Source organism: Ixodes scapularis, unplaced genomic scaffold, assembly GCF_016920785.2.
Source record: "Ixodes scapularis isolate PalLabHiFi unplaced genomic scaffold, ASM1692078v2 PGA_scaffold13__105_contigs__length_92229423, whole genome shotgun sequence".
NCBI lineage: Eukaryota > Metazoa > Arthropoda > Arachnida > Ixodida > Ixodidae > Ixodes > Ixodes scapularis.
In genome coordinates, this window is record NW_024609839.1 from 29585429 (window position 1) to 29612344 (window position 26916).

The following is a 26916-nucleotide window of genomic DNA, read 5'->3' on the forward strand; positions in this document are numbered from 1 at the left end:
GGTTAGCGGTTGTACTGCACTGGCCAAATTTCTCATCTACAGCTAAGCGACCAATCACCCGTTGAGGCGCACCAACATCAAGGCTGTATAAACATACAAAAGGAAGCCAATTTTTGTGTGTGTGTGTGTGTGTTTGGAGTTAGTTTTGTTTTAGCGCTCGATCCTGCTGTTTCGCCGACATCGACGCCTGCGACGCTAGCTTTTTTCTATTTTGTTTTGGGCACAAGTTGGCCTCATTAAACATTTATTTTCTTCAGCTATTGACCGCCTCATCATTTGTCATTCGCGGCAATATTCTGCTCCTTATAGTTGAACTGCATAAAATAGCCTAAACTTTTTTATTTGCCGTTTTACGTTGTTGCGCGCTAAGAAACCATTCTGGTAAACCAGATTTGCGCAACTGTGTAATTGTCGTTGTCACTGACGTCGATACAGATTACGCAATGCGGAAGTATCTTTAAAAGTAATTGAATTACCTTTCTAAGTATTTGTACTCTACTCAAGATAATTTATAGTTAAAGTAACTTGAGTAGTATTTAAAATAGTTTATGAAGCAGATATTTAGTAACGTAACTTAAATACCTTTATCGTGTATTTTGTCCAACACTGCCTCAAACCCTTCTCCCCCCACCCCCCCCCCCCCCTCCGAAAAAAAAACTTACTGGCTACGCCACTTTATCACGGTATCTTGTGACGTCGCGTCGCCACATAACGTCACGATGTCACGTGAGGCCAAGGTGTCACGTGACAAGACACCATGTGTCGATAGTTTTATAATCGAAAATATGCAGAAAAATTAACAGTACTGATCGAATAGAATATAGCTTTAATATTGTGGAAAGTGCCCCGTGAGATAGTTTCATAGGTATATACACACACTCACGTCTACAACAAATCGGAGCGCCCCTAGCGGCACACCACCGGTACCGCGCATGCGCGATGGGGTGCAGGCGCCGCGTGCCGCATCTACAAACCATCGGAATGCGATGTTGTCGGCGTCGGGGTGTTTCCCCTTGCACTTTTCTGCATTGGAATTGTTGATTTTACGTCCTCCCATCACGGTCTACCTGCTTTAGTGGCCTGAGGTAAGTTAGCCACGTTCGTTACAACGTAAAAATTCGCGTAAATAATAGGACGTGCGGAGATTCATTCCGCGTGAACGCCGCAGAATGGACGCTGAAGCCTGATTCACATGTTGAGGGAGCTTAGGTTTGGGTTATTTATTCTATACTGAACGAAAAGTTAAAAGCGAAAACAAAACGGGGACAATAAGTATACACACACGACAGGACAGGCCCGTCGTGTCTGTTCCTTGTCCCCACTTTCTTCGCGCTTCTAAGCTTTTATTCAGATGAGATTCTGCTCGCTCGCTATTTTCAGTCATGACGTCGCTCCGGCTAGGAAAGAAGCGTGGACGGTAGCTGCGATGCTCGACGTCGATGTTGAAAATCGCAAGCCGAATCAGACAAAGTGAATCAGGGAACAGACGACATTTGGGCATTCAGAGAGCAGACCACACTTTGAAGAAGCAGACTGCACTTTGAGCGATCATACGGCCGTTTGAACGTGTTCCTTGGGTGGGCATTACAACTTGGCGGTTTTCCCGCGTCCCTGTTGGAAAACAAATAAATCTGACAACCACAGGTCTCCGTGAATCTAACCAAAAGTGCTTCCCGCACAAGTAATCGTGGTCCGACGGCGTCGGGTTTTCCACTTACCACGGCCCCCACCCACGTTCTTGGACGAACTGGGCAGGCAAAAACGGGATCCGGACGAAATGGTCCCGGACAAAATAGTCACGGACAAAACGGTCCCAGTCAAAATGGACACGGATGAAGTGTTTCCAAGCGCAAACCCGGACAAGACGGTCCCAAGCAAATGTTGAGACATAGTTTGCTTGTTCTTCGGGGCTCAGTCGATTGTTTGTACTACCTACAAATTGGACATAGAGAAAAAAAATGTTCTGCTGATTATTTAAGATATGAAACGAAAATTAATCATTTTGAAGTTTCCATATTCAATTAAAAGCACATTGCATGCCAGAAGCTCAGTCAAGTAGAAGGGAAAGTATACAATAGAAATATTACAAAAGTACAGATATCAAATAATGTGTCTATAATGTTTGATATAATCATCACGACAAGAAAAACGTTCCATAACACGCCATCATAAACAAATACGTATATTTGACGTTTGCGTTTATAGAGTCTGCCTTTGAGGAGCGGCGACACTGGTTCACGCTATAGTCGAAACCTTTTGGCAGAGTTGTACCATTCAATGCTAGCCTAGGGGTCCTCCGCTGTAGCGATACACGACTGCACACACGCCATCACAAATTTGTAGTATCTGTATGATAATGTCTGAATTATCATGTGCATACATTTTCTTGCAACGCCATTGCGTTAATTCAGTATGATAACAAAAATGCTGTTGGTTTTCTTAAGATTTCTTCCCGCGCCTATAACTAAAGTCAGTGCAGCCGATGCTACTAGATGATTGGACCAATGAAGCAGTTTTGATAACAAAACGCACTAATAGCGTTCGTCGACTTTTTGTGCATGTTATTATCGGCTAGTCTATTATATCGCAGAGTGCATTGCGACCTTGAGCTTTGTTCACTGGTCTAAAGGCTTATTCACACGATGCATCATTTTCAACTCGCCACAGTTTAGCGAAACCGAGATTTCGCGAAATCGGCCTGTTCACACGTGGAGTTTGACGCGCGAAACCTGTGATTTATTGACTCACAAGAATTTCGACAAACCTTGTCATCTGCACTGGGAATACCAAGCGTTTCGCATCAAAATTATATAAGTACCCACAGTGTGAAGAGAGAGTCTGTTTTATTAATATCAATCAATAAACATCGTCAGATCCGGCTCACTGGGAAACCCGGGAAAGACTGCGAACTTCAAAGGACAGACGGATTGATCTCGAAGCATTTCGAAGCTCTTTACACCGCTAAAAGAAAGCTATCCCCTGCCATCATGTTTATATGCGGTGCTAGCGCTCGTCGCGACTATTGATGAATCTGCACCGCGCCACCAACCCGTACTGCAAAAGCGCCATTAACACACCTGCAACCGAGTAGGACCGAGACTCATCGCCCGTACCGCTTCTCCACTTGTAGCTCGCCCTGTTTGCTTTTCTTTTTTCGGCTTTGGCTCGGATACGGAATCGGCCAAAAATCAGACTCCTCCAAAAGCTCGCTCCTCCTCAAAGGTCAGACGTCATAGCGAAGTCGAGCGGCCATTGCAGCGTCCACGTTTCTCCTTCGGGTAATTGACAGATCTCGGTGAGGTTTCGGCAAAAAATTGCTCCAGAAGCGAGGAACACGCGCCCCTTTTTTCGGAGGCGTGCCATTTTTCGGTCGCGTTCAGACGGGGAGTCTGTTTCCCGAAACCTAGTTTCGCGACACAGGATTCGCCATCAAGATTCATCGTGTGAATATACCTTAACTTGTGCCAATAGGCTCGAGCCATAGAGCCAAGTGACCAATAACATAACTTAAATTAACTTTTGGACTTTTTTAATGTGAAAGTATTAACTGTCCCATGGAGCGAACTGACGACATCAGCTTTGAAGCCGCGCCAAACGGCCCCTTCCCCTGCCCCAATGTCGTCTGTAGCAGAAATCTGATGGAAAGGTTCCCATTGGTTGGCGCGCGTCATCAAGGAACAAGGCTTCCATTGGCTCTCGTGCGGCTTAGTTCCAAAAAGCGCCCCCAAAGAAGCCCTCTCCACGGCGGCGCAGCGCACGCAGCGGCCGGGTCGCCGGTGAGATGTGAGAGGTCCGGTGGTGCAGTCATGGCCGCAGAGTCTGCCGGGCAAACTTCGGATGGGGTGCACGGCCGAGCTCAGTGCGGCACGGCCACTTCACGAAAGCGCGCGCTCGGCGGTTGAAAACACAACTCCATCTTATAATCAGAAATGTTTCCCTATTGAAGTTGTGTTGAGGAGTCAGAGAGAGAAAGAAAACTATGTTGTGAGTAGACATGCCGATTTAGTGCGGAACAAAATGGCGGATGTTTCAGCGACACTGCTAGTTCTTGACAAGGAAAATAATAGAAATCCACGTAGTTGGTCGATTTTGTTTCCTGAGAAACCGGGTTACGCATACGTTTTAATCAAGTCGGTTTTATGGGCATCTAAAATGACCCCCCTCCCCATCCTTCTTTCCCTCCTTCCCTCCCTTTACCAGAGACCCCCCGCAACTAACTGGAGACTTTAAGCACTGGCGCAGGGTACACATAACCTTGGCTTCACAGCAAGTTAGGAATGTACCAGGATGCACGTTCAACGTCCATTTCACACAACCACAATCGCTGTTCTAGAAGACGATAATTGAGAGCTAGTTTTGAGCATGTGCTGTGAACAACGTCCAACAATATGTCGTCCCGTAAATACCCCGTATAGATGAGCGTGTAGACGTATAGACAAGCGTATAGACAAGCAGAAGTTGGACATGGTTCCTCCACGTAAGGTGCAAGACATGTAAGAATACATTAGAGACCGATAAGCTGTTGCAGCTATCGCTGTGACCGTAGTGTGCATTCACACAAGACTGCTCATAATAGTTTACGTACAGCTCCAAACACAGTAGTGCATTAGTGGGCAGCAAACCTTCTAATGCGTGAGCTCCTCAGTAGACTGCAACGTTGCAGCGGGATATAGGACGGTCTATTACATGTACCGACGCCATTTGTGAAAGGTTCTGTGCTACGTTTGTCCACAGGGGAATTCAGCTATCAAACAAAACCAAACACTGGCAGCGAGTTTTATCGGTAAAGTACTACTGAGGTGGAGATCCAACCGTCGGGCCCCTGGCGGCCCCGTTGAGAACTAAACCCATGGGAACATGGCCTTCAAGATCCGGCGCGCGGGCGAAGGCTATCCGGCTGACTCATCCACTTCGTCTTCCTAGGCGTTAGCACCGTCTTGGCCTGCCTCCAGGGATTATTTTCGTCATTCTTGTCCAGCTCGGTTGCACCTTTGCATTTAATTGCATTATAATAATAACGTACATGCTTTTGCATTCACAATTCATAAGAAGTGCTTAGGTGTACCTTGATCTTTTTTAATCCCGAAGTAACCAAAGTACTTGTAATCAATTGCTCGTTAGAGTGATTTTGTAATCATTCCAATACATTTATCAGGAAGTAATTTCAAGAGTATTCCCATCAATTCTGTAAGCACCAAAATAATGCATCTGTAGGGGAGCGCGTTGGAGATGAAATACAGAAGACACGAGAGAGGATACACTTATGGGGACAGAAGAAACACACACAACTCTTTCATGGAGCTATGTGTCTGTTGTCCTCTGTCCCTGTAAGTGTATCCTCTTTCGCGTCTTCTGTACTAAAACGAATTGTAACCAATACTATTTCCCCTCCTCTTTCTAATGACGACCATTGCTTCTAGAAGGTTCATAAAAAGGAGACCTCGAACCAAGTCTGTGACAGGAGGGAAAAAAATGAAAGACGTTTACAAATCTCTGTAACGCCGAATTAGAGCGCAGCTCTTGAGGAGGAGAGGAGGGGATGCCACTCCCCCTCCTCCGTACCCTCCCCTCCTCCTACTCCTTTCCTCCTGCTCTCCCCTCGTCCTCCCTTCTCCTTTCCCCTTCTCCACCTCCGTACCCTCCCCTCCCCTCCTCCCACAGTTTCCCCGCTAAATTTGGCTGAAACGTTGATGACACGTGACCTCAACACCAATTCAATTTCCCGCTAAATTTAGCGGGACGGCTATGGCGACGCCGCGAAACGCGGAAACGGGCGCTCAAGAGGTCCGCTCTAAAAATATTGGTGAGTGTATGTCAGACTTGTGCTCGTTACTTGAAAAATGTAATGAATTTCAATTACAAATTACCGAGTCTCAAATGTAATGGATTAGTGTTACAAATTACTTTCGCTGAAAAGTAACAGATTACTTTACTCGTTACGTTACAAATTGCTTTCGCGTTAGTTGATTCGTGCACTCATCCAGAAAACAATAGAAACAATTTCGATATTTTTCGAAAATGTTCCGCAACACTACTATTTATTTCTCATACGCCCGTATTATGGTAGTCCTTGTAAAAATAAAATATTGTACTTATTTTATAGCACCTGTAAGCTGACAAGGCACCGAAAGCTACAACGATACCAGCCATCCCGTTAGCTTACGGCCTCCGGTAATGATCCTTGGAATTGTGCAGACAAGGCTAGTGGGCCGCATGCTCAGTAGCAGCATCTACCTCCGCTACGAGATTCGGAGCTAAAGAAGCGATCTGCGAAAGCTCCCTTTCGACTAGGGTGTTTCGTCTGTTATTCACGAAAAAGAAAAACTTGGTTCTAACGTTAGAATGTATAGCCAATGCAGAATGCAGGTGTCCCAGCTCACCTTGTTTTGTTTCCGTAGATTAGAGTTTGTTGTCATTGCTGATGACAATGAGTGTTTTTTGTTGTTTTTTTGCAGGCAAGTATGCATTGAAACTTTAGGTTTCCATTCACTTTAGTGTCCTGCATTTTGAACATCTCATTAGGAGATGGTCATGAAGACGACGGGCACTCCATGGCCGTAAACTCGACGTAAACGAAGATGGGGGGGGGGGGGGGGGGGGGGGTTACGGGTTATCGATCGCTCATCGGTTCTCACTTTCACACCAATATTTGTAGAGGCCAAGGGAGGGGAGGGTATAGAGAGCGAGAGAAGCGGTGGCCACCGGTCTCACAAAACAATGAAGGATCACACCACTTTTACGTGTTCTCTCTCTCATCTCTCTCTATCTTTGTCAGCACTCCTTACATGGCCTAATCCCCCCCCCCCCCCTTTGTGTTGACACTTGACTGTAAAGTGAGGAGTGGACCCGAACCCATGCCCAGACAAGCAAAGCAAAAGTAGTATCGTAAGTAATACTAAGTAATAATAAGTAAGTGATACTTGGGGACGATGCTCTTAGCCTGGCACCGCGCGCTTTTCAGCCGTACCTCAAGAGCGTGCTAGAATAAAGTGGGGCACATTAAGCACAAAGAGACTTCGACCCCCTGACGTGAGGCCACATCGTCTGTTACGCGAGTTGTGAACCCGCGAATCAAGGGGTTACGGACCCGCGTTCGATGTCTGTGCACGTTGCGCGAGACGTCGAAGAAGTTGGAAAGAGTGAAACGGAGTAAAAGACAAAAACAAATGAGCACGAAGAGCTTTCTCCTGTCCGAGAGAAGAAGAAAAATACGATGGAAGGCGACAAGAGCCTATTCGGCGTTTTCTTATTTGATCTCTGTCTTTCGTACGTGTCATGCCCGTTTTCCTAGTGGTTCTAATGATCGGTCATGCAAAAAACATGTTTTCTTTTCGGCTATTCTCGCCTTTCTGATGTTTTCAATTTTGTTGAACTTGCTCTCTATATGCTGAATGTTCTGCTCATAATGCTCCAGTTGCTGTATTATACTCATATTTTTAGAAAGTAACCAGTAATTAAAGTAATCTGTTACCAATATTTTCTAACGAAATTACACTGGCAATTAGAAAATTACTTTAAAAAGTAACGGATTGCAAAAAATCCGTTACTTGTAACGGATTACTTTTTATGTCTGGTGTATGTTTATAAAGCCGGAAGTTATTCAGCCCGAATGGGCGACCGGTGTCTCAGCTGTAGATGAGCAATTTAGCCAGTGCAGTACAAACCGCTAGCCTGGGGTCTTCAACCTGCACCACGCAGTATAGTGCTATGCTACCGCACGCCGGTATACGATGCTTTTCCAGATCGGAACGGGCAGGGGCGGATATTGAACCCCAGGATCCCTGCTTCTGCAACGCGAGCTTTCGCTCCGCGTGCACCGAGCTGGTGTGCTACGCTAGCTTCATCGGCAACCGATTCCCCTCCGACAGGAGCAAGGTTTACCAAAATTGATGAATATAAAAGATGAGTAGTTTGTAATTCCATGATTCTAATCCAATAAGAGACATTGCAAAAAAAAAACGTTTTCAAACCGACCGAAAAAAAAAATTGTTGTTTTGAAAATCTGAAGTAATCAGAAAAGCAACAGTTACTTTTTCGAGTCACGGCCAATTACTTTTCTTCTCAAGTAATCGAGTAATTCAGTTGATTACCTTATAACCGAGACTAACTCTAATTGTAATCGTTTACTTTTTCGAGCAACGTGTAAAAGACTCGAATGGAAGGTACGTCGTGCACAATTTAAGAAAATGCAATGTTTGGATTTGTTAATCACTACTATGCCAACCAGTACTAGCCAAAAATATACCTAAACCAAACACAAATACTGAGAAAGATAACAGGAAATGTGCACTGTCGCAACTAAGTTTATTAAAAAAAACGCATTGATATACAAAAAGAAAGCTAGTCGTGCTCATGTCCTCTCTATTTATAGGCTTTCTTTTCATAAGAAATCAAGCTTAGAGCGCAATTAGGAAAGAGGAATGTCGCTAACGGAGTCATCTCCTTGCGTTCTACTTCTAGTAGGCGCATATTCTTTCCTTAAAGTCCTTTCTTTTTAAAACGATTAGTTTTCTTAGGATAGGGTGTTTATATGTTCCTGGCCGTTTATTTTTAGGTATCTTTCTGACCGTTTATTTTCCCCAATAACTTTAGCGGGGAAAATTACATCACGATTACATGTCACGTGATTTATACATAAATTTAGTTTCCCCGCTAGATTTAGCGGGAAAATTGACGTCACGTAACCTCAACACCAATTTACTTTCCCCGCTAAATTTAGGGGGGGGGGGGCGGGAATAACGTCGGTTATTTCATGTCACATGACCTATACACAAATTCAGTTTCCGCTAGATTTAGCGGAAAAATTAACGTCGCGCGAATATAAAAACCATATCACTTTCCCCGCTAAACTTAGCGGAAAAAATGACGTCACGTGAGTTTAAGTCACGTGACCTAAACACCAATTCAGTTTCCACGCTAAATTTAGCGGAGAAAATGACATCACATGGTTTGATGCCCCGTAATCTATGCACAAATTCAGTGTACCCACTAAATTTAGCGGAAAAATTGGCACGTGAACGGCCGCGGCTCCGTTCATTATGTCTGCAGCTAATCGCTTAATTAGACAGCAACATAGTTGCCTTTTGCTGACTTGATGTTACGTGATTTATACAAAAATTCACTTTTCCCTCTAAATTTAGCGGAAAAATCGACGTCACGTGACTATAAAACCATTTTTTTCTCTTGCCGACGTTTCGGTGCCATGAAATAACGGGGAATAAGTCCATCTTCTAGAAAATTACCACGAAACATTTGTAGTAAGAACGCAAGAGGTTAACTGACTGCATAGCCCTTTCGAGCTCAGAGTTTGATTTCTTACAAAAAGAGAGATTCATCTCGACATAAAATTAGCTATTTTTAATACTTTTTAGTTGTTTTTTTTTTTCTTTTGATATAAATATATATTTTGGGCATATTTTTTCCCCAATAAACTTAGGTACGAGTGCCTCTGCCCCTGTAGTGGTCTCTTTTTGTTATTTTGTTTATAAATACGCTTTTTTTGGTAGTACACAATGAACCAACTGGCTCACACCACAACTTTGCTTCTATTTGTACTGACATTTCAGTGTTTGCGTTAACTCGAAGCCTGGTGGCAGACCGGCCAACTATAGTTCATGAGAGCTGGATCCTTCCAGGACGCTAGTCTTACTCACGAAGTCTTTGCCACTCATGATGCGTCTATAGAGCAAGCATAATTTGTATAGACCTTTTTGCTGTTTACAAACGTGAACCACCTCTTACGTTCCATGCAACTTCCAGTCGCACCGTCTTTGCAAGCCGGTCGAGCTTGCTTACGTCACCAGTGCTAGAAAGCATAAATGCTACGCAGACAACAAATTTTGAGATTTAACGAGGGCCTTCGTACAAATTTAACATCTTGGAGGACAAAACATGGTTTACAAGAATATTCGAAAAATTTGAACAGATCTCGCGCTTCTTTGTTCTTTCGCGTGCACCTGGAGAGTTGGTGGTTAAACGTTTCATCGACATTTAAAACAGCGGTGTTTCGGTGGGCTTTGTTCATTCTTTCTATGAACCAGAAGGTCCCTGGGACGACAAAGACTGGAACACCGCCTGGTGGCGTTTGCCACGGAAAGGGTCTATAAGCCCTGGTCCACTCGCATATATGCACGCGTTTGAGCCTGAAAATGAAGCATCTCCTGCAACAATATACAAAAATACGCCTTCCGCAAAGTTTCTCTTTTTCATGACGCTGTTCACAAAGCGTGCTGGTTTTCACAAGCACGTTAGGCACACAAAAGCGTATTGATCGCAAGTTGCTCCTCGGGCTGATATATTCGGTAGACGCCTCGCACCAAAAGGTCAATGCGCATGATCCCGCGGGCAACATGGGTTACATAGAAGTGATAACGCGCGGTCGGCATGCCATAGTAACCGAACATCACTATTACGTAGGCAATACTTTGTCTTTTTTCACTTCCAAAAATATTGCGCAAATGGCATAACAACAAATAAATGAGCGTAGAAGAACTAGGAGAAGACAAACAGCAGTTGCTCTCCTGTGCTATGCTGTGCTGTTGCTGTTGCTGTGCGTTGAAAACTTTTACTGTTAGTGTCACAACGAGATGACCTATTAGGGGGTTTAAGGAAAGTAACGATTTATAAACAATTGCTATAAAATAACTTGTGAATTAAGCACAGAGTTGAACTGGTTCTACGTACTTCAAGCAATGGTGGAGAACGTTGATGTTTCAGGAGAGAGACACTCATGTTATATGAATAGAAAGATCTTAAAAAAAACGCGCTTCTCGATTATGGGCTTATTCTATGTGCGTGGTTAGGCATTTCTGATTGGGGCTCCAAATCGCTGCAGCATATTCGAGCTTCAGACGGACATATGTTTCGTAATCAAGTTTGCGGAGATGGGTAGGGGCTTTTTTAAGGTTACGTTTGATATAACCGAGAGTTCCAGATGCGTCGGCGGTCACAGAGTTAATATGGGTGACCCCCGAAAGGTTAGGTGCAAGATGGACACCAAGGTACTTTTAGGATAGACACACATTAAAAGATGAAGTGCCTAATGTGTATCGGAACTGCGAAAGAGATCGTTCGCGAGTAAAGTTTGTTACCTGGCATTTGGATTTATTAAGAAGCATTAGCCATTCTTTACACCAGTTATTAATGCTCTCAAAGGCTGCAGTAGTATGTGGTCATCTGGAGTGTTAATTTTCCTCTACCCGACACAGTTTTCCGCAAATAAACGTGCTTAAGAAAAACAAAGGATTTGGAAGGTCGTTAATGCAGGTAAGAAATAACAAAGGACCCAAGACGCTGCATTGCGGAACGCCAGAGGTTACATTAGTATAATGTCAGACTGAAAATCACCACAAACCGTATACTCAGAGCGAAACGAAATTGCAAATTCATGAGTGTTACGGAATCAAGGTTAAGTGAAGAGAGACTAGACAAAAGGCGACAGTGGAGAACGCAGTCGAACGCTTTGCAAAGGTCGAGAGATGTTGCATCAGTTTGAGATGTAGGTGATGGGTGATTTCAAGCAGTTGCGCTTCACAAGAAAAGCCTTTACGAAAACCATACTGATGTTTAAAAAGGAAATTATTAGACTCAAAATAGGGTGCAACATGTGAAAAAATATTATGTTTGAGTACTTTGCACATAACACTGGCTAAAAAAGAGATGAGACGGTAGTTCTCTGCGAGGTGCGATCTCCATTTCTGAAAACCAGAACGACCTTCCCTATTTTCCAGTCGTCTGGAATGATACCGGCGGACAGTGATTGTTGAAAGAGTAGATTGCAAATTGCACTGGATATGCGCTTTGTATTTCTAAGAAGCTTAGAGTTAATTTTATCCGTGCCAGCCGATGTAGTAATTTTGAAGTTATCTACAATCTTGTCAATTCCCGACGGTGATGTGGAAATGGAGCATGAATCGATAGCTAACGTTATTGATAACGGGTGCTGTGGGCGTATCCTCCCGCGTAAATATCCATGCAAAATGGTTATTCATAACAGCAGGACATTCAACATCAGAAATGGTATCACCTTCCCGGTTTGTCAAAGATATTTTGTTTGTGGTTTCATTTGGTGCGATAAGGTTAAAGAATTTTTTTAGGGTTGCGTTTTAGGACGGATGGTAGGTCGCAGTCATAAAATTTTCCTTTCAATTCTCGTAGACGATTAACAAAAAGCTTCGACATGTCTCGTGTCGACATGCCTAGCAGCTGTCGACATGCCTAGCAGCTCGAAATACCCGTTCCTTCTTATTGCGCAGCGCTTTCAATGTCTTGTTAAATCGAGGCTTGTTGCTATGAGAAAATATTTGAAGCGTGGCACATAACGGTTGACACAATCAACCATTTTATTTTCGTAAAGTAACCAAATCTCATTTACTGTGCGACTTCAGAAATCCACAAGGAAGTTGCTGAAAAATACATCGAGGTCTTCAATAATTTGAAAATAGTCAGGTTTTTTGTAATCAAGTGTAGTCATTGAAGTTGTTGAGTGTTCAGGTGAGAACATATCTAGGGTTATGTGTATTAGTGTATGGTCACTTAGGCCATTTATGTACTTGATTGGGATAATCATGCCAGGATGAGACACAAGGAAAATATCAAGAATGAAGAACGCTAGTTGATCAGTTACTTGCTCGAGGTAAATCGATGAACTCCTGTTCCTCCAGAAATTATGATGAAAGCGTCGTCCATTCAATGTTTGGAAAAATAAAGTCACCAAATAGCAGAGTGTTAGCATCCCGAAACCTGCTTTTGATAACGAAAAGGATATTTCTTAACTCAACACAAAAACTTTTATCACAATTTGGAGGCCTGTAACATACGCCAAGAACATATATTTGCCGCTATAGATGAAGATAAGCAGACCCAAAGTTCCTCTAGGTTGCTACTCAGGTTAATGACGTGCAGGGCACATGATTCTTTATCGCTATCATGACAGCACCTCCTCGTTTGTTTAGGCGATCCTGATTATCTATTTGAAAGTCATTTCTCTCCGGAGAAATTTCGCTATTCATGTTATCAGGTTTTAGACACGTTTCTGTCAGCACAATTATGTCAGAGTTGCTATCTTCAATAAATGGACTTGATTTATCGCGTTTAGGAAGAATGCTATGAAAGTTAGTAAACGGTAAGGAAAGGGGTGGTTTACCGCTGCACGTGTTTAGGAAGGGGGGAAAGAAGACGCGGGCGTGAGTGGCCAATTTCACTCGTTGCTATCTTACTTGTGTGATGCAGTCAGCGTCCTGATTGTACTCGTACGTTTCGTAAGTGAGACTAAGCTTATCGAATCGTAGTTTAAAAATAACTTTTTTTTTTTATTTTGCAAACGCGAGTAGCCTAACCCTTCCTACTCGCACAGCGGGGGAAAATTGCTATTTTACTGCAAAGAAAGTCGTTTTAGGTTTAAACACAGAAGATAGTATTTGCTCTTTATCTTTAAACGAAGAAACCTGACGATTATGCGTCTATCTTTTCCAGTAACAAACTTTCCCAGGCGGTGAGCTCGTTCAATATTGTCGACTGCAATGGTAATCTCAAATTTTTACGCTCAAACGTTTACGATTTTTTATTAAGAGGCGTTGGAGATTTCGTTGGAGCCATCAGAAAAACCGAAAAACAATAAATTGCATCGCCTTAGTCTGTTTTCTGTGTCGTCACATCGGGTTATAACATCAGTGAGCTTTTTGGGAACGACGGAAAGGGATTCACTTGAAACACCCTCCTTTTGAAAGTCAGATGCGTTACTAGATTTGTTTCCAGCGCCACCACCCTTGAGTGCAGCTCCTGCATCCTTTCGTCCGTCGTCTTTTGTTTCTCTCTGAGTTCTTTTATTTCTTGGAGCATACTAATTTGACCTTGCTCTATCCTTTGAACCGTGACAAGTATACCGTTGCCAAGATGACGTCAGATTTTAAAATGGAGGCACATCCGGCCCCGGATTTGCCTCCACGTCGCCGCACACGAGCAACATAATACCCCTCAGTCCCACGGGTAACCAGCCCTCACCCAAAAAAAAAAAACGGGCACGCCGGGAAGGTTCAAGCCAGTGGTCGTGGCACGACACTGCTAACAGACAGTAGTCATTTGTACGATATCAAGAGGCAAACTCCAAATATATACTGTACCTCCAAAAATGTGCAAATACATAAAGTATTGAATCACGAATAGAACCTGATTTTTGTTTGCTACGCAGAACTTTCCTTGGCTTTCATTCGGGGTACAAACTGAAGTAAATGAAAGCGAATTCCGAAGGCGCCTCTGTGTGGTGCAAGCGAGCCGCCGCACGTCCAAATGGATGCATCGAATGATTTCATAAGCGCCTGAACTTTGTCATTCAGTTTCCCAGAGAAAAAGACTGTCGCGATTCTGTCCGCGGCACAATAAGTAAAATGTGCGCGGACCGATATTTTCCCTCACTTGCATCGCGCCGTATATCAGCACATTCGAGGACGCAACCGCTTCCACGTGGCTATACGGAGTATTCACTGGACGCCATATTTGAGGGTGCTCTTTAAAGCGCATGCTCAGAGCAAGCTCACATCAATAGGCTTCTAAGACCGGCAATCTCGATGGTGTGGAATGCACACTGAAAAAGAACTGTGGAAGCTCGCCGTCAGCACGCGCTCAGCAGTCGCGCACACAGCTATGGCCGCCAGTGAAGTACTCTCTATAGAGACACCGCCACACCCATTTCGCGCTTACGCCGTCTCCGAGCCACACTTGTACATACGACACTGACCGCATGCGATCAAATTACTTGTTATCGAGTACTTTCGTGAATAAAATTTGTAACAATTTGATCCCATTTATTAGTAACTAATCGCAACTAATCGACTAAGACTTGCATCTTAGTCACCCTTTTCGTGAGTCAGCTTTTTGCGAGCACTTCACAAACAATAATTGTCTTCCTTTTTTTTTTTTTTTGCTTGCTTGTAGTATTTTAGCAGGACGCATCTTATCTCAAGCAGAATTTTTTACAAATAAAGCATAATGGTGGCTGACAAAGACTTGAGATTTTGGGTTGAGGAGAGAGTGAAACTCATGAGTGGGGTCATCATGTGGCTTAGTTTTCTGCCCTTCGCTGCCCGTGGCATCAGCGGACTTCTATTTGGAGAACACCGGAGTAAACTCCAATCGGTCCGTGCTCCGGGCGTCGGTCCGTGCGTGCACGCAGCAAACGTGCATTGATATTTTCTTGTTTTAACCGACGTTCCAATTAGCTGTTTTTATGAATGTCCTGGAGCTTTTTTTTTTTTATTACTTATATTTATATATCGAAAACATTTTATTATTCACTAACGCCTCAACCGAGGCTCGACCTGTTCAAACCCAAAGAAATAAGATTATCAAGCCAAACCTTATTTATTATATAATTATCACCTTACTGGTACCAACTACGTTTTGCTATTGTCTGGCAGTATATGCCGGCTGAAACGACGAAGCTTTGCTCAAGCTTCGAGGTAAATAGTACTTCCATTGCTTCGCTGAAGAAGCTCAATGCAGAGCATAAAGCATTCGTGAGGAACGATGTGGCACTCCCATCCAGTGTCTCAGTTGAAAGCGTGTTCAGCGTAGCAGCCGACATCTTCAGTAAGAACTAACGCAAATCGTCTGACAAGATTTTTGAGAGCCAGCTGTTGCTCGAAATACTCAAGATCAATAAATGGAACAGGTGGCAACAATAAGAACTTGAATAACCCTCTTCCCTTTGTTTCTTACTTGAAAACAATAATGTTGAAAGTAACGCCACGAAAGTAACGGATTACTCTTGGAGGTAAAGGTCACTTGCTTTTATTATAGGGTAATTCTAATTGCAGTTAATTACAATTTAGTCTTGAGTAATTGTAAATGTAATTCTTTACTATTTTTCAGTAACGCGTACAAGTCTGCATTAGGCTGCGTTTCGCGAAGTTCTTGGCTTCGATTCCTGATCACTGCTCCAATTAATGTTAATTATATAAATTTACGGGGCACTTTCGTAGTCTTACGCAGTCTCCAAAGAGGAAACATTCGAAAATATGTGGATGAATGAACGTACCGCACTCATCGAATGGATACAAAAGTTACCGAGCCGGCGAAAGCGAAATAGAAATTGTTTGGTGGCGCCGGTCGGGCCTCAACCGTGGTTAACATGTGTTCGAATCATGGCGCCACCAAAGATTTTTTATTTCGACGGCTCGTGACCTTTGTTTCCATTCGATCATAGGGTTCATTCACCTGCATATTTTCAAATCCTGGTCTAATTTCAAGTGCTTCTCTGCAGTTCTCACAAAACTTAAACGGAACACGCGAACCGTGAGCTTTCTCATGACGGAGCTATCCTGGAAGAAGTCGAACAGCCCCTTGACGTAGCACTTGGGGTTGGTTTGCGTTCTTCGGCTCCTGCCAAGCTAGCGCTACCATAAGAAAAGACACAGTTCGCGTGCTTCATATGAGTATGGCGTGTGCTGTACATACAATGGTTTTCTCATGTTGCCATGCTAGCCAAGCCGGTTGTGCTGACGTGCCCCGTCGTGGGGTATGCCCGGAAGCTCGGACGGACCAGCTTATTCAAAGTTCAGGGGAGTTCCGCTCTCGGCAGCAGACGTAGAGCGATCTGTGGTGTCGGCACAACTCGTGCCCGCGCGCATCCGCCCGCTCCTACACGCTGAGACTACGCAGGGACTACATCCACGGACAAGAAGGACAAGCTGGACACGCGGGACCCCGGCGGAGGTGGCGGCGGCGGGAACAGCAGCGGCCCTGGTCCCGGAGGTATCCTCTGGGACCGCACCCTGAGCGAGCTCAAGCTCGAGTACATGGACCTGGACGAGTTCCTCAGCGAGAACGGCGTGGCCGGCCGAGGTCCCGCGCTGTCGCCCCGGCACAACCCGTTCCGGCAGGCGCCGGGCGTCATGACGGACACGTCCCAACCGCAGCTCCAGGAAGCCGCCATCCAGGAGGAGGCGGACTTGGCCGCCGCCAACGGTACGTGCACGCGTCGGATTCGCACGAGCCCGGGACGGAAAGATCCTGTGGAGTAATAGGTCGATAGGCCAATTTCAGAATTCTGGTTGTTTTATGAACGTCACATCGCCTGGTCTACGGAGGGGAGGAGGGACGCGAGGCTTATGGCGAATTTGGGTTTTCTTTCTGCGGAGATTTTGAGCGCTCTTACAAGAACGCGCGAGATCGGGCGGTGGAAAGGAAGTGCAGTGGTCTAATTAGCTGAGGGCGGCCCTCCCTCTTAAGGTATATTCACACGATGCATCTTGTTGGCGAATCTTGTATCGCGAAACTAGGTTCCGGTAAACAGATTCCCCGTCTGAACGCGACCGAAAAAGTGGCGCGCATCCGAAAAAAGTGGCGCGTGTCCCTCGCTTCTGGAGCACTTTCTCACTGAAACCTCACCTTGGCCTGTCAATCACCCGAAGGAGAAACGCGGACGCTGCCAATGGCCGCTGAACTTCGCTATGACGTCTGACCTTCGAGGAGGAGCGAGCTTTTGGAGGAGTATAATGTTTGGCCGATTCCATATCCGAGCCCAAGCCAAAAGAAAACAAACAAACATGGCGAGCGACAAGCGGAGGAGTGGTGCATACGGGCGATGTGTCTTGGTCCAACTCGGTTGCAACTTGCAGGTGTGTGAACGGCGCCTTAGCAGTACTGGTTGGTGGCGCGGTGCAGGTTCATCAGCAGTCGCGACGAGTGCTAGCACCGCATATCATGATGACTGGGGATAACTTTCTTTATTAGAGGTGCAAAAAATGTCCGAAATGTTTCGATATCATCTGCCTTTGACGTTCACGGTCTTTCCCGGGTTTGGCACGACTAGTAAACCCAGCGAGCCGAATCTGACGAAGTTTATTGAGTGGTATTAATAAAACAGACAGTCTCTTCACACTGTGCGTACTTCATATCATTTTGATGTGAAACGCTTGGTATTCCCGGCGCAGATGACAAGTTTTGGCGCAATTCTCGTGAGTCAATACGTCACAGGTTTCGCGCGTCAAACTCCACGTGTGAACAGGCCGATTTCGCGAAATCTTGGTTTCGCTAAACTGTGGCGCGTTGAAAAGGTGCATCGTGTGAATAAGCCTTGGAGCGCTCCCTAGCACACCGTCTCTGACTGTCGTAGTGCAGAGCGGCGCAAGCGTCACGTGGTACTTGGACGGGATCACGCGGTTTTGTTGATCATGGCCGGCAGTGGTCTACGGTGTGCGGGGTCCGGCATGACGGCGATGGATATCTGGTTCAACAAAGTGCTTGAGTGTCTGACGGTGCGAGAATTACAACGGACGGGACGACATTCGGGGCTTCTGACCGTGACTGGAAAACGCGACGATGAAAGTATTTCCAGTGCTTCTACGAGATCGTTCATCTCAAGGAGGTGAACCCACTAAGCCTAACCGACAAAGAAACAGCTCGCAGAGCTCGTCGCTCTTTTACCGGGTTTTGTGGGCGCTTCGAGGTATGTTCAGGTTTGGTAAAAGTGCGTTTAAAGGTTTGCGTTATAAAATAAAGGGAGAGCCAGTTTTAATGAACTGTTATTAGTGTCGCATTGCGATACGTACGATGTCCTCTCTGTGATGCACGATGTTCTGCCGTGAGAAAAATGCGGTTTATTATCCATTCGATATCTGCCTGCTCTGCCCTACGCATTACCGCTATCGTAACGCGTTCAATGTCGAGAACTTGACTAGATAACAACTATTTTTATAGGTTGGCTTTCGTTCGTTCAACAAAAAATAGTTAGCATGTTGCTGTTTTTTTTTTTTTTTTTGCGTAGTTTGCCACAGCTGTAATTTCATGACGTCGCGAGCGTAAATTTTGCTCTATCGTCCATCGTGCGCTGTAAAATATTTTTGTAACCCACAGCAATGTCAAGAAGTTTTATTGCCGTGACTGGTCCGAGAATGTCAGAGCGCTCCGAGTCCAAAAGTTGTGATCGGCTGAAAAGGATTTTCAGTAGCTCTGGCGGCGAGGAGGTGGCGCACTGTTGAATCTGGGTCAGAGAAGAGAGGCGACCACCTGAATTCACCATCAGCCAAGCACGCTTCGGTGAATCACGTGCTAGCCTTTAGCCGTCTCCCAGATTCCCACAAGGGCGCCGCCATCTTGAATGCCGTCACTTCTGGAGTGGGCGGAAACGCTGTTTCGCCGTCGCCACGCCGATAGAAGACATTTAGGACATAAGCGTAACCGTCACCCATACTCGTTTTGCCTCCCCTCTATATTTCTTTTTACTATTTACAAGTTGAAATGTTTTATTACTTTTGCGTCGCTCATGCCGGATACGCCAGTGGGGTGGCTGGGGAGCAGACGCTTGTTCTCGTCCCCAGCCGCCTGGCAGGCATATCAGGTATGGGCGACGAAAATTTAGTAAGACATCTCAACCTGCAAATAGTAAAAAAATAAAGGCGAGACAAAACGAGAATAAGTGACGGTTACGCTTATATCCTAAATGTATTCTATTGGCATGGCGACGGCAAAGCAATGTTTTCGCTCGTAGTGGAGGTGACGTTATTTCAAGATGGCGACGCCCTTGTGAAATAGTTCTACACAGGAGTACAATCTGAAGCAGGCTTAAGGCTTTACACGGCCTGTTCATGGCGTCATCCAAAGAGCCCTCCGGTGGCCACAAGATAAGAGGGGGGGGAGGAGATCCCCTCTTACCAGGATTCCTTTTGTGTCCCCCAGATTTGCCTAAACGTCGCTATTCTCCTCCAAGAAGATTGCAGATTAACCCGTCACTCGAAGTTCAAACAAAAGCAGCTTCCTTCCCTCTCTCTTTCATAGTGGTCGAAAGTATGCGATGTGACGTCAGGGCGTTTGGAAGTCCGGTCTCAGGGCGCCGCCATCTTGTTCGGTTGGGGTGCGCTTAAACGCATCATAACCCGATTACGAAGCCTTGGTAGGGCGTCGTAATCGGATTATGGCCGCTCCCAAGCTCACCCCAGAGAGCAAGATGGCGGCGCCCTGAGGCCGGACTTGCAAGTGTGACCTTACGTCCGGCCGCAACGGATGCTAAGAGCCATCGGAGCCAAACCAAGGCCGTGTGAGTTTTGCGCGACTTTGGAGAGCAGGCGTCCTCACGCGCGAAAAGCGTAGTCAAATGCTACGTTGCATTCGCTGTGGTCAAACGTACGGTGAAACCAGTCAGGCGTGTTTAGCTAAGCCTCGCCCCTACCTCACTCCGAAATTGGCCCAAAGACTTCCTCCACAATGTTTTCCAAACATACGCCCGGATTGAGTGCGTGGAGCAGCGATGTGCCTTCTGTTTTCGCCTACGACGAGAGCAGAGCCGTTTACATTCAGAGAGTTCGGCCGATGGGCGGAGCTTGTGGCCCACTAGAACCAGCAGATTTCGCTTTAGCACAAAATGGCGTTACGTCTTTCTCTACTATATTTCAGATAACCAGCATAGTATTCTTATGAATCAACGCCACAAAATGGCGGACGAAAGTAGTCGTCCCCCGGTTGTCACACTATACGTTGCTGCGGTTGCCAGGCTGTCAAAATCTATTTCAGAGAGCCAAACTCTCGCAGTATAAAAGGTTCCGGACGAGAGAACACGCTGGCGCCATCTAGCGAACACACGCACTTCACGGATATTCCCCAATTTTGTTTGTGCATCATTTTTTCACCGTCGGCTTGGAAGACTTTAGACGATTCGCAACAAGGAACAGTTGCATGATAATTCATTGGGGAGCTCATTGCTGTTTGAAGCTAAAACGGGGATGCTAAGAACGAAAACTTATAGGGCTAAATTCCAGGATATAGACACTCTATGTGACATATGCAAACGCGAAAGGGAAACTACTGAACATCTAATTTTAAGGTGCACGGGTATTCGTCCCACTTTTTTGGGGGAGGGGGGCGGAGCAATGGGGGGGGGGGGGGGAGGGATGACTACGGATTCGGAGGGGGCACTGGGATTCGCAGACGTGGACGAATGGATAGGGAAAGAATTGCAGTAACTAAGAGGAGATTGGAAGATTGGTGCAAAAGACCTAGGGAGGGGTAAAAATACGAATAAAAATAAGCAATCGAAACACTTTAAAGGGGGGGGGGGGGGGTTGTGTTAGAAAATAATTTATAGAAATTTAAAAAAAGGAGGGATGACAAAATGTTAGGCTAGGTAACGCAAGCTGCCGCCCGTTACTAGGGGCATAGCCATTACCATCCATCCATCCGTCTATCCTTTGCAGAAGGTCAACCAAATCGTAATGAACACTACTTGTTCTTTGTTCACAAAAAATATGGGGTCCGTTTTGTCCCGCGTGGCGCAAATTCGTTGAGTATCCACAGACTGCTCGGATGCACGAAAATGTTGAGATTGCTGTATAATATACGTCACGATACCTTCCTCGCACCGAACGCGACGGGAAGGATCGGGTTTCAGTGCTATATTGAAAGCTCTGTTGTGGCTACTTGGCGCATCAATATGAAATATGATTTTGATATTCGCATTTCGGGAGGCCAAAAAAACATGCTTTAAGTGTTGTTTTTCCTCAAACACAGAAACGCTTCAATTTCCCTTTAAAGCGCGGTCCAGCTACAGCTGGTCAATGTGATTTTTAACCCTTTCCCTATACGCAAATACAAAATATAAACGAAAAAAAAACAGGGTAGCGGCAAGTGGTGCACGCAACTTGTTACAATGTCACAGTCTATCAAATAAACGTACCAAAATTTCATTTTGCAAGTATTACTGCCACGTATACGTGGTCAATCAGCATTCACCAAGTTCTGATGTTTTACATCTTTTGGCGTATGTTTAAACGACGCGCGTCGTGCAGCATTCCACCCTGGAGAAGTGTTTTACATCTTAGCACCCCGCTACGAAACGACATGCACTCATGCAAAGAATCGCGCTGTCTACTCCGAGGCCGTGAGAAGCGCACTTAACGAATCTACGTAATTGAACCGCACCGAGCCCAAGAACAACGAGAAATGCTTCAAAACTTCTGAGTACCGAGTCATGCTCGATACAAAGAGCCTATGAAATTACGCGATACCCGAAACTTTGGAAAATTCACGCAAGCTTACCGTGACAATCCGGCGGTGTAGTGAGGCCTGAACTTTTTGTTTTTGTATACTGACATGAGCTCTTGACGCAATGTTGGCGGAAAGCCCTCCCATTTTTATGGAATAAAGCAGCATGGTTACAGGGGAAGCACTTAGGCGCAAATGGCGTATAGTCATATCACTGCAGCTACGCCTCGATTGCCACGTGCACATAAGAACGCCCGAGCTCAGAGTTGCACTTCCTTACATCCCGTCAACAGGGCTCAAAGGTACTACGAGGAAAAACAACCGAACATAAAGTGGCAATCTGGCGTACAAAAGAAATACGGCATTCCAGTTTGTTTTTCATGGCGCTACTCCATAAGCAATCCAGACATCCCGACTTGCCCACACCCATTACCCCATGAACATTTATTGTGTTCATCCTCATAAACATTTATGTTTATTCCCAACACCCCTGTCTCCCCAACAGCCGAAGGAGCCTGTTACTCGATGCAGTCCTTGGCCGAACACTTTCGAGGCGACGACTCCGGCCGACGTCCGGCCGAAGCCCTCACGGGCCGACGGCCCAGCTCCCCGAGCACGGCAGCCGTCGTCCCCATTGACTGCGGCTTCACCAAGACCGACCTGGCGCTGGCAACCATACCGGGACAAGACGACTTCGACCCGAGCCACCACCCCTTCTCCGAAGACGAGCTCAAGCCCCAGCCCATCGTGAAGAAGTCCCGCAAGCAGTTCGTCCCCAACGAGCTCAAGGACGACAAGTACTGGGCCCGCCGTCAGAAGAACAACATCGCGGCCAAGCGGTCCCGCGAAGTGCGCAGGGTCAAGGAGAACCAGATCGTCCTCAGAGCATCGTACCTCGAGAAAGAGAACATCGCGCTACGGGAGGAAGTTCACAAGCTGCAGCAGGAGAACGACATGCTCCGCAAGAGACTGCACGAGTACGAGCCCTGACCAATGCCCGATCCGACGGCCGGGGCCCAGGGGTCGTCTTGGGGCTACGCGTGTCCGCCGGCAGAAGGCGGTTGGCACCGCTACGCGGACGTGGGGGTCCAATGGACGGGCGAGAGTGCAGACGCGAGGTGCACGAACGGGTACGGTTGATCCGGAGGACGAGCAGCAACGCAGATGTGAACCGTCTGGCATTCTGGCCACCCGCCCACAACGATTGGGCGTGATGTTCTGCAGCGATCGAGAGGACATCAAGTGCAGACAATGGTGTAGATATATCCAAAGTAAGTGTTCACGAGCCCCTTTCCCGAATCGTCGGCGGGCAGATGTATACGTGGACTCTCCACGATGAACTTGAGTCAACCTTTAATGCGATGGGAAGTTACGTATAAATAATAAAAATTAAAAAAAAACTTTGGCGACGTAGTTGCTAAGTGGATGTTAGTCTGAAAGGAGCAGTTTTTCTGTGGAATGGTCTCGTGTTACGGCGTCAGGCCCCAATGTGTGGCAGTTAACGATTGGCCACTGCTGCAAATGTGCAAGGGTAAACGGTGCACGAAGACTTTCGCCAGCTTTGCTTTTGAGTGTGATCGACTGCGTGGCAACGGCTTGTGACCACTTACAGAGGGAGAGCGTACTGGCCCCATTAATCGCGTAGCCCTGGAAGATCTTCCGATCTGCAAATATCTTATGCACCATTCCTTCACCGTGTGCTTGACATAATTCTTGCAACGCTATGAGTGACCATTGCTCAGATAGTGCCGCAGAGGACTATACTCGGCATCAACGTTTTTTGTGCTACGTTGTAAAGGCTAGCGCAGCTCCGCAGTGCTCCAACTCTATCAAAGCTGTAGTTGCGCGAGCGGATGCAAATGAGACGCAAGGCGAAGCTCTCGCAAAAGTGCAGGGTTGCAGACTGCAGCACCGTGGAACCTCTGATGATGTAGCAGAAAATAGTTCGTGCTGAGTATACGGGCATAAACTGAGGAAAAAGAGGAAATGAGAGCGAAACTAGCTGCCTTGTTGTTTGAACGCCAGCATTCGAACAGCGAGTATGGACAAAGGCAGCCCTATTTGACGCCTTCCCACTAACCATTCCAACCAGAGCTTGGTGCTTTAATGTCCCCACACGCTCTCACCTCCTTTTCTCCCTCAGTTTCTATCCATGCAGCAGCAGCGATGTGATCGGTCAGAGTCATTTTGGAGCACCTTTTCGAGTAGCAAAAAGAACGTTTGGAGCATAAGCACAGATCATTTGTATTCGCACCAGTGCAAATATCACGTTAATATTATATAGTGTTTCTCTACTTTGCCTTCCTGCTTCTTTGCAACCTTTTGATGACATCAACAGTATGGCAGGCTTGATTCCGTACCTAGCAGCTTAATACCTTAATACAGAAGACACAGTAACAATGGTTTTTTACTTATCCGTTTATTTATTTATCAATACTGTCAGCCCAATGCCGCCCAAAGAAGGAGAAAATGATCAAAGTACAATGCACATTTTTTTCACTGAAATACCACGACAGTTAGCGTACATATACTTTTTTTACACAATATACTCAGCTGCACACACCCAAAATTTGCGTTTTTCAAAATTTGATAAAGCCATGCTTGGTTTATAACATTACACATATTTATAGGTTGGTACCTAAACAATACACTATATAGCAAAATGTCTATACTGTGCCAAAACAACTAGGCACCGAAGAAGAATATCTAGAAAGTTTGCAAAAGCTGAAAATGAATTAAAGTCAACAACGTCACTGGGTAGCTGGTTTCATAAATTTATTGTATTCAAGAAAAAATAATTTTTAAGTGTATTTATTCGAGCAGTACCAGGAGTCACAATTTCTGAATGATGGAATCGGTCAGAGTAGAAGACTCTTTGTTTTAGGTATTTACAGTCATACATTTTTAAGAGTTTACTATAAATCTAAAAAAAAAAAAAAACTTAACGCGCCCGTATTATCTTCTATTTATTAGCGGTTGTAAATTTGCTCAGGTTTTAAGTCCCGTGACCGACGTTGATCGCATGAAGTATGATCAAATTCATCCGCGCCGCCATGCAGTGATTGGACATCATCAAGCTCTTTAACAAGGTTTACCTGCCAGAAATCCAAAGCTTTGGACGCGTAACCTAGGATAGGTCTAATTATAGTTCTTTATGCTAGAAGTTGAACCGAGGGTGGAGCTCTTCCAAGCGCTCTAAGAGAGCACAATTTGTTCGTTGCTTGCTTTCCGGTGTACTCCTCACGGCGGTTCCATTTTAAATCGCTTCAAATTATTACACAAAGGGATTTATAGCTGCCGGCTTTTCCTAGTGTGACTCCATCAGCCTCGTAATTAAAATTTCGACTATTTTTCTTTGTTGCAATTTTCATATACTGAGTTTTGTTGATGTTAAGCAGCGTGTTATATTCACAACACCACAGCGCCACACCAGATAGCACGTTCTTTAGCTTTATTTGGTCCTGAATTGATAAAACGGTGCTATAAATTAAGCAGTCACCAGCGAACACTCGTATTTTCACAGGGCCGTTAGCAACAGGTCCGAACAAACTATTGACGTAAACTAAAAAAAGCCAAGGGGCCCAAAGCAGAACCTTGTGGCACCCCGAAGTATACATCAAGCATCCCTGAAGGCGTACCAATGACATCCACGAAATACTGACGATTTGTGAGATATCCGTTAATCCATCTGATTAGACATCAAGGAACACCAAGGTGTATTAATACTTTCACTAGTCAACGATCAGGTACTCTGTCGAAGGCATTCGACAGGACAATGAACACGTACTGCATCCACCTGCTTACGACCATTCACTAGCTGCATATTTCATGATAAGATTCAATTAGCTGAGTCACTGTTGACAAAAGGCTCCACGAAAACAATGTTGGTTGTGGTCTAGCACGACATTTTCCATTATGAAAGAAACGAGTTGTTTGTTTACATTGTGTTCCAGTAAGTTGCAAGATGTGCAGGTAAGTGAAATGGGGCGATGGTTTTGAACTGCGTCATATCTTCCGCTTTTTTCTTTTTTTTTTTACGGGAACAACTCTAGCCACCACTAGCCAGTCATGCGGCAATACTGCACCTTTGATTGAGCTAGAAAATATATACAGGGAGTCACAAAAGAAAATTTGCGGGTCTTTTTTTAACCGCAAAAATAAACTAGGCATTGCCGAACGCTCATTCTCCGTCCGAAGGTAGCTCTAGAGGTCACAACCAGATGCCAAAGTTTCAGCCCGATCCGATAACTTAATCAAAAGTTATAAGTGATTTTCTGAAAATTTCAATGTGAAAATATACTCATACAGGCAACTTTCCTGCTACCATACAAACTAATCTTACAAAGAATAAAACATGCCTGCGTACGTGCACGAGCTCTGTCATTAATTCACGAAGAAGCTACATTTATGTAAAGCAACCCTGTTCCACGAGCACTTCAAAGGCTTTCAGACCCAGGGCCTTTAAAACATCTGCGAACCAGCGCATGCAGAGTGGCACGCGCAGGGAAAGTGTTTTGGTGCAAATGGCGCAGATCACATCACCGATAAAGTATCAAAATTATGCTGCCCTTAGGTCTTCAAGGAAGGGAGGCAGTAGTGATTAAGGCCTGGTGAAATGCTTCAAGCCTGGTAGTCACTTCATCAGTCTTTTAACTAAAGCCCCTTGATAATATTCACTCTTCGCATTTATTACAAATGCCAGTCAACCTGCAGTCTTCTGCAAATGCGCAAGTCACGTGCCACGAGCGGGTGATCCGCTGTTACGCCTCATTCACACTGGCGGTTGAACCGCAATCGCGAAGCGGTTACGAACGCGGTTGCTTAAAGAATCAGTGCGGTTTCACGCGCATTTGATGATGAAAATGCGCGGACCCGCTTCACGGTTGCGATTCGAGCTCCAGTGTGAATTAAAGTGATGCTGAATTAGGCTGAACCAAACATTGC

At 45.4% G+C, this 26916-nt stretch overlaps 1 protein-coding gene across 2 annotated transcripts; it reads left to right on the top strand.

The window, feature by feature from the left end:
• The first annotated feature begins 18134 nt into the window (after positions 1-18134).
• On the top strand, positions 18135-23446 carry LOC8029284 (hepatic leukemia factor-like). Of its 2 annotated transcripts, none has more exons than XM_040216492.2 (2): positions 18135-18445; positions 22478-23446. In XM_040216492.2, exons 1-2 carry the CDS (start codon positions 18319-18321, stop codon positions 22960-22962), a joined length of 612 nt encoding a protein of 203 aa, XP_040072426.1. In that variant the 5' UTR covers positions 18135-18318; the 3' UTR covers positions 22963-23446. The 2 variants fall into 2 exon arrangements, with proteins under 2 accessions (XP_040072426.1, XP_040072427.1); XM_040216493.2 differs by having other exon boundaries at positions 18138-18318; positions 22476-23445.
• The last annotated feature ends 3470 nt before the right edge of the window (positions 23447-26916 follow it).